This window comes from Heloderma suspectum, chromosome 7 (assembly GCF_057233095.1).
Source record: "Heloderma suspectum isolate Gila_16-S chromosome 7, 16-S_ref, whole genome shotgun sequence".
NCBI lineage: Eukaryota > Metazoa > Chordata > Lepidosauria > Squamata > Helodermatidae > Heloderma > Heloderma suspectum.
Window position 1 is genome coordinate 61825238 of NC_139464.1, and position 13623 is coordinate 61838860.

Sequence of the window (13623 nt, forward strand, 5' to 3'; positions counted from 1 at the left end):
TTTGGCCCTATTACTGTAATAGTGTGTGGTAGCATTACATGGAAGCACCTCCTTGTAAGGTAAGTGTGAATCAGACTTTACGTGCCTGTGAAGTTAACTCTTCCCTATTCCCCATGAAACCCCTGTCTGTCTGTCTTTCTAATAGATACAGCTTACAATGTTTAAAAAATATTTCCAATTATTTTAGTTACAGCTGGCAAAACTTCAGCCCCACTCCCATGGACCCTGTTCCCATGCCTTCCTCCTTCTAGGCCAGGGCCAGTGTCAGCACACAGAACATAAGAAGAGCCATGCTGGATCAGACCAAGGGTCCATCTAGTCCAGCATTCTGTTCACACAGTGGCCAACCAGCTGTTGACCAGGAACCCACAAGCAAGGCATGAGCACAACAGCACCTTCCCACCCATGTACCCCAGCAACTGGTGTACATAGGTTCACTTCCTCTAGTATTGGAGGTAGCACATAGCCATCAAGACTACTAGCTATTAATAGCTTTTTCCTCCAGGAATTTGTCTAACCCCCTTTTAGAGCCATCCAAACTTGTAGCCATCACTACTTCCTGTGGTAGCGAATTCCATAGTTTAACTATGCATTGTGTGAAGTACTTCCTTTTATCTGTTCTGAATCTCCCACTAATCAGCTTCATAGGATGACCCCAGGTTCTAGGATTTTGAGAGAGGAATGTCTCCCTATCCACATTCTCCACTCGATGCATAATTTTGTAGACCTCTATCATATCTCCCCTCACCCTCCTTTTTTCCCAAGCTAAACAGTCCCAGCTATTGAACCTTCTCTCATGAGGGAGATGCTCCAGCCCCTTGATCGTTTTAGTTGTCCTTTTCTGCCCCTTTTCCAGCTCTACGATATCTTTTTTTAGGTGTGACCAGAACTGTACATAGTATTCCAAGTGTGGTAGCACCATAGATTTGTATAGAGGCAGTATGATATTGGCAGTTTTATTCTCAATCCCGTTTCTAATTATGCCTAACATGGAGCTTGCCTTTTTTACAGAGGCTGCACACTGGGTTGACATCTTCATGGAGCTGTCCACCACAACCCCAAGATCTCTTTCCTGGTCAGTCACCGCTAGCTCAGATCCCATCAGGCTGTACTTGGAGTTGGGATTTTTTGCCCCAACGTGAATCACTTTACATAGCATCCTCAGGAAGCTACTTGGGGCTAGCATCCTGACAGGGCCCATCACTAATGCCTCCCCTGGCCCACCTTTTAAACTCCCCCCCCCCAGCACGCCAATCAGCACCATGACACTACTATGCCTGGGAGCCACCATTTAAATTCCCCACAATGCCCTTGACTTAGCAAAGATCCAGAGCATTGTGGGAAATTAAAATAACAGCCCTCGGTGGGTATTTGGAGGAGCAGCCCAGCACTGATCAGAGAGTGCTACTACCCACTGCTCCTGCCACCAGGTAAGTCTGTACAGGGGGACACTGACACAGGATGGTGTCCACCAGAAGACACTTTGCCCCCTCAGACTGGTGCCTGTCCTATCCTGGCTCCCTGTCTACATTATTTTCTGATTTTGAGGTTTGGGTTCTCATATTTTTTGGTTTCTGCTAGTTTATTTGTTGTGATTTTAAATACTGATCAAAACTTTGATCCTTACACTATTCCATTTTTTCCTTGATACTGTTCTCTTTCTCATTTGCTTGGTCATATTCTTAATTACCTCCTTGTTGTGTTCTCTTTCTGAGTTTTCTAATGCTCCCTTGTCCTCTCTCTGAACATCATTTAATTTTATTCTGTCTCTCGGATGATCAGTTTCTTTTACTGTTTTTAGCAGTTTTGTAATTTTTAGTCTTTGCAACCCAACTCTTTTTTTCTGTTTGACTATTCTTTCATTTGCTGTTTCTATGGCACCTATTATCAACGCTTCTGTCTCTTCATTAAACTTTATGCTGTATCACCTTCACTTGATTTGTCTTCCTCTTCCTGTTGGTCTTTTCGGGATCAGTCATAGCTTAGTCCTCATTCTCCTTTCTTGAACATTTTCCTTGGGGTTTTTTAGCACAACTTTCCTTTGATATATGTGTTTTTTCATGACGTCCTTCTGATCAGGTCCTCTTGTTCATCATCATATGTTACAGTTGCACCATTTGTTTTCTTCCTTTTCTCCTGTCCTCTTCAAAGTCATCTATTTGTTTCCTCAGTATTGTTTCTTCATTTTTAAAAATCAAGTTACTCACTTTCTATTCTTGTGTTCTGCATAGTTTTAAGTCTCTTCTGTGGTTTCTTGTATTTTAAAAATTGTTTTCTGGATCCTTCATCTAATTACCACCTGGTTACTCTTCTTTCTTTTGTTTTAAGCTTTTAGAACACAGTGTTTTCTCTCAATGGGCTAGATCAAGACTTGATCATGCTTAGGGTAGACCTACTAAAATCAATGGAACTTAATCATGACTAACTTGTCCCACTGATTTTAATTTCTTTTCATTAATTTCATTTCTATACTGCCCAATAGTCAAAGCTTTATGGGCAGTTCACAAAAATCACAACCTAAAAATACAAAAAACATAATATAAAAAACCTATAAAATCTAAACAACATACATACAACATCTAAAAACAATTTAAAACAGCAAAAAAACCCAACAACAACAGAATAAATGGGTTTACTATAAGCATAACTAATTCTGGACTGAACTCAATGTCTTGATTATCTCTATGCTAATTCCCCGTTTGATCCTTTTTAATGTTTTTTATTTATTTAGGAAGCAATCCTATGACCCCTAGACAGCATCTGAGGTGCCATACAATATATTGGATTCCTCAATCCGAGGTCACGCTCTGACTTTGGAAGTGGGAACTGGAGCTCCAAACCCCCTCCCTCTCTCAGCTAGCACAGAAACAACCAAGCTGGCTGTTCTCTGAGGTCAGGAACCAAACGCCAAAGGAGGGGGAAAAGGGGAGTATGAGTGGGAGGAGACTGGAGAGGCCAGGATATGAGCTATCCTGAGGCCTCTCCAGCCTCCTTCCTTGCCCCTCCAAAGCACCCCAATCTAGATGGGCTAAAAAGCCCTTCTAGTGACAAATGCATGGCAGGAGGATGGGTAGGCAAAGATCACATCAGCCGCTCCTTACGCCCTGCATAGGATGCTCATAAGCCTCTTGAGTTCAGGGGGTTATGATCATTGAGGGTGCAACCCATAGGATTGCATCCTTAGTTTTATAAACTGCCTTACTTTCGCAATATTTTTCCTTTACTTTCTAAACATCATCATAATCTTTCAGTTCTTCTTGATCCTTCTTCTGCATTTGACATTGCTGATCCTTCTCTTTTTGTTTGTTTGTCTAATAATGATTTATTTGGTTATCTGGTTTTGGTCTTTCTTCGTTTTCTTCTGTGTCATTCTTTATGCATATGTGTGAATGGTATTTCTTATTATTATTATCCTTAACTGTTGGGTGTCCCTCACTATTCAGTTCTTGAGTCACCTTCTGGTTGTTTTGCATCTTTGACTCCTTGGTTCCCATATCCTATGGTTATGACCTATAAAGCGCTATATACGGCTTGGGATCAGGCTACCTTAAAGACCACCATCTCCCATATGAGCCTGCTTGGGTCTTAAGGTCTTCGGGAAAGGCCCTCCTTTCAAGACCACCACAGCCTTCAGAGGCACATTTGGTAGCAATGAGAGAAGTGTCTTCTCGGTGGCCGCTCCCTGACTCTCTAACTCCCTACTGAGGGAGGCTAGGTTTGTTCCCTCTCTGTTGTCCTTCTGCTAGCACACAAAGACCTCTTTATTTAAGCAAGCATTTGGTGTGTAAGTGAGGGTGTTGGGTTGGATGCTCTTTTTATTCTATTATCACTCTGTTTTGTTGTGTTTTAATTCACTGTTTTATTATTGTTTAATTGTTTTATTTATTATTGTAAATTGCCTTGTCATTTTTCTTGGTAGAAAGGCAGGATACAAATCAAATCAAATCAATCATTCAATATCAATTCCTTTAGCACCAATTATCATTTTTAGGTCTCAGTTGTATCTTTCTGTTCCTGATCTGCTTTTTTAAAAATCTTTCCACTTGCTTGTTGTTTATTTCTTTCTGGATGTTTACTCACTTCCTTAAGCTTAAATAATCTAAAAATTAGTTTATTATTTTCCCTCCTAGTTCTACTTTATCTGTTGCTGGTATTACTGTCATAATGTCTTCTGCCTGGAATCTAGGTTATCTTACTTGAGTGTTCTCTTTTCTTGTCATATTTCTTCTATTGCTAAAACCTACCACTATTAACATCTTTTTTATTAAAAAAATGCCATTGACTCAGCTCATTCCTTTAGTTTTATCTTTATGGTTATTGTCATTATTTATTTGTATATTTATCTCTCATCAAAGGCTTTTTATTTCAGTTTTTCATTTAGCTTTTCAAATAATTCTCTGTCCTTTGATCACGTTATATTAGTTCTTTATTCCTTTCTATTCATTAGTTACCCTAAATTTCATACTTCAATCTAAGATATTATATAAACTTGTAAGTGTATTCATTCTTCAGTCTTTCTTCTTTAAATGTTGTTATTTTCACATTTTTTACAGTTAAGTCGATCAGTGCAGAAGAGGTTCCCTGAAATGAAGGAGCCACTGATGTGGGCTGCAGACCACTTAAAATACTTGAAAAAAGTCATTTGCTAGGCTACATCTTTGTTGTATTTATTTGTAGTATTTTCAAAATGATATGCCACTGTTCTTCCCACTGTTAACACTCGTAGGTAAGAACTGGACAACACAGAGTGTTCTTGTCCATATTACCTTAAAGCCATTTCTAATAAGCCACAAGACAGAAACATCTTTTACTGAAATCTAAATATTAGCTGGAGTTTAAATTGTTTCTATTAGCATTTCTACAGCTTGTTTTACACTTACCTCCTCAATTGCCCCTGCTGAAATCCTATGACCTGCAACATTGATCACATCATCCACTCGAGACATGACATACAAATAGCCATCTTCATCCATGTAACCTGCATCCATAGTATCATAGTATCCCTGAGAATGAAAGCAGTAAAATGACAAATACTGCAGAATATTAGACACATCAGCAATATTTTGCTCCTTATTTAAATAACAATAATAAAATTAACCCAAAAGGATATAACTTTTGCCATAATCCCATCCTCAGCATCAATCTAAAATGATCTTAGGCTCCACTCCAGACTTTACGGTCCCCATGTGGAGGCTGATGTAGTGGCTTTTTCATAATACAACAATTAACATGTAGAGCTAGCTGTTCACCACATGTATAGTTTGGCTTGCATGTAATCTCCAGGTCAGCACTGTACATTCCAAAAGGAGTAGATTGCCCTTTAGTCTAGTTAGGACATGTGGAAGGGTGAAGGACAGATACGCAGATTTGGGGTTACCGGAACTCTTATGCTATCATGCACTACATATATGTACAAGTGGAGTGAGAATATTTCTCTAGCATTAAGAAATATTTTTATTCTATTACAAGCATGGGATTAGTGAGATACCTTGTTTTAATAAGAGATACAGTATTTTAGCAAACATTTGACTATTCAGCAAATGTAAAAATTCAGAAATATAAAGAACATTTCCATGCATCCAGAAAAAGTTTTGAATTCAGAAGTGCCACAGGGAGTACATAGGAAACTGCCTTATACTGAGATAGACCATTGGTCCATCCAGCACAGAATTGTGGATACTGACTGGAAGTGGCTCTCCAGGGTTTCAGACAGGAGTTTTTCGGCCCTATCTAGAAATGCCAGGGATCAAACCTGGAACCTTCTGCATGCAAAGCAGGTGCTCTGCCACTGAGCTATGGCCCCTCCCCATACTGTTCTGCTGCTGAAGAAAGATGGCAGGGATGGACATCTATATGCAGTCAAGGAAAAATGTATGGCATTCCATAATCTAGAGAGCTAGAGTGCTTCTGGACAAGGCTTTTATGGTGCCATCACCCTGCCTCATTCAAAGAATTTTAAGAGGGCGGTGAGTCCAGATATCATCATCCAGTTGTAACCTTCCCTTGTTTTCCCACCACGTTTACCATCATTTCTCTGACTGCAGAAAATACATTAAGGAGAAAAAAACAGAATAGCTGCACAATGTTTTTTGATTGGTAAGGCTTAGAGCGCTCCGTCTGGAAGCACCCACAGAGGTAATTCATTATATGTTTAGTTCATTTTAACACTTCTTACTGGATATTTTTGGAAATATAATTCCTTGCATAGCTCCTCATTTTTCCAAAGACCCAAAAAGGCTCCTGGAGGCAAAGGCAACCTGTTATTTTTTTAAAAAGACACGAAGGGTGAATATAAGAAGATCAAGGATAAAGGAAACAAATGTTAAGAAAACTCATAAGAACATGTTAAGCATACAAGATGGGAGACTTATTTTGGTTTTTAAAAAAATCATTTTTACTAAGCAAAGAGATTTGGAAACAAGGGGCTTCACTACCTAGATGTGTTAACATTAAGGAGGCATTTTTCAAGGGGTTCGATACAGGACCTGCCTTCTGTGAATGGAAGGGCTCCACTCACAGAAGGTGTTTCTGATCTATTTTCAGGGATTGCCGCTCCTGCCCTGCACCACAGCCTACCCCATTCAGCAGGGTCCCCCCACCTCTTTGTATAGCATTTTCAGGGGACTGGAGGGGCTGCTGTGTGGAGGGGGGGAGGGAAAGTCTGCTTCTGAAGCCCAGTTGTACCTGGCTAAATCACAATCCAGCCCAAGGTTATAAAATTGATACTTAATAACAACAAGCTTGAAATAATTTATCATTCAAAAGATGGCCTTTGCTAGAAGGGCTGCAGCCAAAAAGGGACCCTTTTTACATATCTGGTGGTGGTGGCCAAGGATTAAAACCTTCCAGCAAGCAAGAACATGAAATTGTTATGTATTACACACACCCAGTAATCAGAATCCATCCCAAATACTTCAAACTGTCGCTACAATTTAGTGCACGGCTACAATATGCTCACCAGATATAGGTATTTATTTCATTCCTTCTCATAGATCATTCCTGATCTCATCTAATTTCAGCCATTAACTTTGATGGCCTGCTCCAAATCCCACTTGTCCATTGGCAGATCCAATTTCATAAGTGTTCCTAAAGCTTCAACCTTCATGCCTGAATCCCCAAAATGTTGGTTTGAAAAAGTCTACTTTACCCGATGGGGTAGATGTCACCATCCTGGGAAAGACTATCCCTCATAGAAGGTGAAAAGATGCAAGTTATGTTGATTCTTAGCAACCCATTGGCCAGGTTCACACCTAAAACTATGCCAGGGTGCAGCGTCTTGTTGTTTCTGAACCCATCCCACCAAAAAAACATAGTTTGTTAACCAGCTACAAACCACAAATAGAAACCATGATTTGTTTTTGGCTTATGAACTCTTACTTGTTTAAACCATGGATTGTTGTGAGGTCTGAACCCAGAACTGTGGCTTATTCCTGGCTTGTTTGCACTGCTGTCCACCCTGAAACAAAGGCGCCCAGCAACAGCAGCCTAAAAACGAAACTGCTCTGAAGGCTTGCAAAATGGGTGACAGAAAAACAAATGAAAAATTGGGAAAATAAGCTACAGTTTGTTTGCTCATCTGCGAGACAATTCATGGCTAAGGAAATAAACCATGGTTAACATAAACCACAGCTTAGTGTTATTCTTAGGGCCAGCTCTGCAGATTAACAATAATTCAAAACTAGAGCAGAAAGCTTAACCAAATGTTATATTATTCCTTATAACTGCTTAAAAAAACCTGCAGCTCAACAACAGCCCCATTTGCCAAAAATTCTCTGCAACATGACTGATCTAGAGAAAAGTGGAAGCTAGGGAGGTTGGAAAGACCCACCATCAAAAGGCGGGGCAGGGGGTCACAGACATGCCTTATTGTATACTCTCCTAAGCCATTTCCCATATAAGTGCACCCTTTCCATAGTGCAGCGGGGAGAAGAAACAGTCCAGAGAGGGATGGGTAGCAGTGATTTCCTTTTTCATCATTGAGAGAAATCATGTTTAGTTAGAATATGAAACTACCAGTGTTAAGGAGGGTGGCCAAACTGCCTCAGGTGAGTGGTCAGTGACAAAGCCTCAGCTTAGTACACTTTGTGGTAGAGAGCATCAAACAGAATCCCATTTATCTCAACAACAACAACAACAACAACAACAAATGCTCACCTTGAATTCACTTTACTATTAAGACACTGTCATAAATCAATGACTAGGAATCTCAGAAACTACATAAACTGATTTTTTTTCCAGATAACTCATCAATATCTTTCAAGCTTTCATCCACAATACCAGAGAATTTGAGCTTAGAATTTGTTGCCCCAAAATACCACTAAAATCCCTCTGAAAGCCCTTTGAGGCTAAAAAAGGGATAAAGAGGGCTACTCTCAACGTTGCTGCTGCAGGTTGTTGGATGAAAAGAAGCAAGAGATATTACAAAGTAGAGGAAGTGGCACGTGACCACCCATAAAAATTATTCTGAGACCATCTCTCGAGTTCAGTTTACACTTTGCCTTAAATCTAGTTCACCACCACAACACAGGGACATTAGGTATCAGCACCCATATTCATACTATCCATAGCTCATGCACTGGAAAAATAGTACACATCAAGACAATTCCAAACTCTAAGCAGGAATGCTACTACAGTGTTAGTAGAAGAAAGCTTACACTTCCTTAGCCCTTCGTACTGCAGCTGCTTCTTTTCCTATATACATTCTTCCTGTCAAGAGTCCACAGCCCCTCCTGTCTCTAGACCATGTTTTCTAATCTACATCTTCTCCCTATCTTTCTCTCAGGCCCTTGTTGCTCAATTCACTGCATAACCTGTAGGGATGGCGGAGAATTTCTCCGCGAATCTTCGGGGGGCCGAGTGCCAACGCATTCGGCCCTCCGAAATCGGCGGTGAAATTCTCTGCCCCCCCGCCCTCCCCGGGATGGGACTTACCTTTGGCGAATGTCCCTCCTGGCGGCGGGTTCCAGTGGCGGTTCGTCGGCCGTTAGGCGGGGGCGGGGGCGGCAGCCGGTCTTCCGACCGGCTGCCGCCGCCGCCGCCGCCATTACAAAGTGTAAAAAAAAAAAAAACACCCCGTGATAGGCTACGTAACGATTAACGTAGCCTATCACAGCTAGATTTCCAAAGTCAGCCGTGATAGGCTACGTAAATCGTTACGTAGCCTATCACGGGTGACTTTGAAAAGGAAAAAAAAAAGCGCGTACGCAAATGGCGGCACCCACAGGGCGCCGCTATTTGCGTTCCTTATTTGGTCCCAGTAGTCTACGTAAAGATTTATGTAGACTACCAGGACCAAATAAGGAACACAAATGGTGGCGCCCATAGGCCGCCACCATTTGCGTACGCGCTTTTTTTTTTCTTTTCAAAGTCACCCGTGATAGGCTACGTAACAATAACGTAGCCTATCACGGATGACTTTGGAAATCTAGCCGTCATAGGCTACGTTAATCGTTACGTAGCCTATCACGGGGTGGGATTTTTGGTTGTTTTTTTACACTTTGTTTCGCGGCCGGGGAGATGGGGCGCTTCTCCCCGGCCTGAATTTCGGCCGGGCGAGGTGGGAAGCCTGCCCCCCCGGCCTGAATTTCGGCCGGGCGACGCGGGACGGCTCCCCCCCCTCGCCTGAACTTCGGGGGGAGAAGCGAAGCGCCTCCCCCCCACCGCGAAGCACCCCTACAAAAAGGTAAGTGACTTTCGTACATCCCTAATAACCTGTCCCTTCCTTCCACCCCTAAGCCACTCCCACCTTAGCTTCCTTCTCCTTCTTCCCATACAGCTTCAGATCCCAGTCTGCCCCACAAAGTCTGTCCTGTTTCAGTCTCAATTAAACTGACTTTTACCATCCTTCACAGGAGAACACTCTGTGAACATTGTGTTGCAAATAGCCTCATTCTGTTGCAAATAGCTGGAGCAGTTAGAATGTTTGTAAACACTCCCCTTCATGGATCACTGCCTTGTTGTGGCGAAGGGGCTTGTGTAACTCAGTGAAGCCATAAGCTATGCCGTGCAGGGCCACCCAAGACGGACAGGTCATGGCAGAGAGTAATGACAAAATGTGGTCCCCTGGAGAAGGAAATGGCATCCCATCCCACTATTCTTGCCAAGAAAACCCCAAGTATCACAACGCTAAAAGATATGACGCCGGAAGACGAGCCCCTCAGGTCGGAAGGTGTCCAATATACTACTGGGGAAGAGCAGAGGGAATTTCCAAGTAGCGCCAGAAAGATTGAAGCGGCTGGGCCAAAGCCAAAAGGACACTCAGCTGTGGATGTGTCTGGTGGTGAAAAGAAAATCCGATGCTGTGAAGAACAATATTGTTTAGAAACCTGGAATGTAAGATCAATGAATCAAGGTAAGCTGGAAGTGGTCAAACATGAGATGGCAAGATTGAACATCAACATCTTGGTAATCAGCGAACTAAAATAGACAAGCATGGGCGAATTTAATTCAGGTGACCATCATATCTACTACTGTGGGCAAGAATCCCTTAGAAGAAATGGAGTAGCACTCATAGTCAACAAAGGGGGGGGGAGCAGTACTGGGGTACAATCTTAAAAACGATAGAATGATCTCAGTATGAATCCAAGGCAAACCATTCAACATCACAGTCATTCAAGTCTATGCCCCACCCACTGATGCCCAAGAAGCTGACAGTGATCGGTTCTATGAAGACCTACAACACCTTCTAGAACTAACACCAAAAAAAGATGTCCTCTTCACCATAGGGGATTGGAATGCTAAAGCAGGAAGTCAAGAAATCACCGGGATAACAGGCAAGCATGGCCTTGGTGTACAAAATGAAGCAGGACAAAGGCTAATAGAGTTTTGCCAAGAGAACACGCTGATCATAGCAAACACTCTTTTCCAACAGCACAAGAGACGACTCTACACATGGGCATCACCAGATGGTCAATATCGAAATCAGATTGATCATGTCCTTTGCAGCCAAAGATGGAGAAGCTCTATACAGTCAGTAAAAACAAGACCTGGAGCTGACTGTGGCTCAGATCATGAGCTTCTTGTTGCAAATTTCAGCTTAAATTGAAGAACGTAGGGAAAACCACTAAACCGTTCAGGTATGACTTAAATCATATCCCTTATGAATATACAGTGGAGGTGAGGAATAGATTTCAGGGATTAGACCTGATAGACAGAGTGCCTGAGGAACTATGGATGGAGGTCCATAACACTGTTCAGGAAGCAGCAACAAAATCCATCCTAAAGAAAAAGAAATGCAAGAAAGCAAAGTGGCTATCTGATGAGGCTTTACAAGTAGCTGAGGAAAGAAGGGAAGCGAAAAGCAAGGGAGAAAGGGGAAGATCTATCCAATTGAATGCAGAATTCCAGAGAATAGCAAGGAGAGACAAGAAGGCCTTCTTAAATGAACAATGCAAAGAAATCGAGGAAAACAACAGAATGGGAAAGACTAGAGATCTCTTCAAGAAAATCGGAGATATCAAGGGAACGTTTTGTGCAAAGACGGGCATGATAAAGGACAAAGAAGGCAGGGACCTAACAGAAGCAGATGAGATTAAGAAGAGGTGGAAAGAATACACAGAAGAACTATACAGGAAAGATCTTAATGTCCCTCTTTCCATGATAGTGCGGTCACTGAACTTGAGCCGGACATCCTAGACAGTGAAGTCAAGTGGGCCTGAGGAAGCATTAGTAACAACAAAGCTAGCGGAGATGACAGTATTCCAGCTGAGCTATTTAAGATCCTAAAAGATGATGCTGTTAAAGTGCTGCACTCAATATGCCAACAAATTTGGAACACTCAACAGTGGCCACAAGACTGGAAAAGGTCAGTTTACATTCCAATTCCAAAGAAGGGCAACGCCAAAGAGAGTTCAAACTACCGTACAATTGCGCTCATTTCACATGCCAGCAAGGTGATGCTCGAAATCCTACAAGCTAGGCTTCAGCAGCATGTGAACCGAGAACTACCAGAAGTACAAGCTGGGTTTCGAAGAGGCAGAGGAACTAGAGATCAAATCGCCAACTTTTGCTGGATCATGGAGAAAGCAAGAGAATTCCAGAAAAACGTCTATTTCTGCTTCATTGACTACGCTAAAGCCTTTGATTGTGTGGATCACAACAAACTGTGGCAAATTCTTAAAGAGATGGGGGTACCAGACCACCTTACCTGTCTCCTGAGAAACCTGTACGAGGGTCAAGAAGCAACAGTAAGAACCAGAGATGGAACAACCAATTGGTTCAAAACTGGGAAAGGAGTACGACAAGGCTGCATATTGTCACCCTGCTTATTTAACTTATATGCAGAGTACATCATGAGAAACGCTGGGTTGGATGAATCACAGGTCGGAATTAAGATTGCCGGGAGAATTATCAGCCTCAGATACGCAGATGATACCACCCTAATGGCAGAAAGCAAAGAGGATCTAAACAGCCTCTTGTTGAGGGTGAAAAAGGAGAGTGCAAATGCTGGTTTGAAACTCAACATTAAAAAAAAGATCATGGCATCTGGCCCCATCACTTCTGGCATATGGAAGGGGAAGAAATGGAAGCAGTGACAGATTTTACTTTCTTGGGCTCCAAGATCACCGCAGACGGTAACTGTAGCCATGAAATTAAAAGACGCTTGCTCCTTGGGAGGAAAGCTATGGCAAACCTAGACAGCATAGTAAGAAGCAGAGTCATCACCTTGCTGACAAAGGTCCATCTAATCAAAGCTATGGTTTTCCCAGTAGTAACGTATGGCTGTGAGAGCTGGACTATAAGGAAGGCTGAGCACCAAAGAATTGATGCTTTCGAACTGTGGTGCTGGAGAAGACTCTTACGAGTCCCCTGGACTGCAAGGAGGTCAAATCAGTCCATCCTAAAGGAAATCAACCCTGAGTGCTCACTGGAAGGACAGATACTGAAGCTGAAGCTCAAATATTTTGACCACCTAATGCTAAGAGAAAACTCTCTGGAAAAGACCCTGATGCTGGGAAAGACTGAAGGCAAAAAGAGAAGGGGATGGCAGGGGATGAGATGGCTAGATAGCATCACTGATGCAATGAATATGGACTTGAGCACGCTCCAGGAGACAGCGCAGGACAGGAAGGCCTGGTGTGCTATGGTCCATGGGGTTACAAGGAGTCGGACATGACTGAACGACCGAACAACAACAACCAACATACAATGGTTTGTAAACCACAGCCAATTGAAGCCCCAGATTTCATGGCCTCAAAATCCCTTAGTTCATTACATTACCAGTACCCCACACCTTTTGCTTGGAGTTGTAGTAGAAGGGCCGCAAAGTATGGTTGTAGCTTAAAGATGATCGTAGTACTTTGGGCTACAACACATCATAAGGAATGGCTACTGGAGGATAAGAGGTACCGTGGATGTACTGAACCTTTGCTTTTAATTTCTGTTGAGCAGATTCAATGGCCAGTTCCAAGCAGATCAGGAATATAATTTTGCATATTTCATTTCAGTACATATCTGAATTAAAGGAAAGCCTCAGGAAATAGACATCCCCTTGTATGACTGCAGGTTACTAACAGAATGGTAAATTATAACTAACAGCATAGCTGAACCTTTGATTAATTTAACTTGTCTAAAAAGTCTTCGTGACACACAAGGACGACAACTCTTGCTGGCACAGTCATTAAC

The 13623-nt window shown here is 42.2% G+C and overlaps 1 protein-coding gene across 1 annotated transcript in view; it reads right to left on the bottom strand.

Annotated features, from left to right (window-relative positions):
- Positions 1-13623, bottom strand: part of ACSS3 (acyl-CoA synthetase short chain family member 3) — an 87795-nt gene that overhangs the window by 3889 nt on the left and 70283 nt on the right. Inside the window, exons 12-13 of the mRNA XM_084810397.1 lie at positions 6176-6257; positions 4881-5003 (exon numbers count right to left, since the gene is read on the bottom strand). Of these exons, the coding sequence (XP_084666523.1) occupies positions 4881-5003; positions 6176-6257 (205 nt within the window). The remainder of the gene's footprint in view (positions 1-4880; positions 5004-6175; positions 6258-13623) is intronic.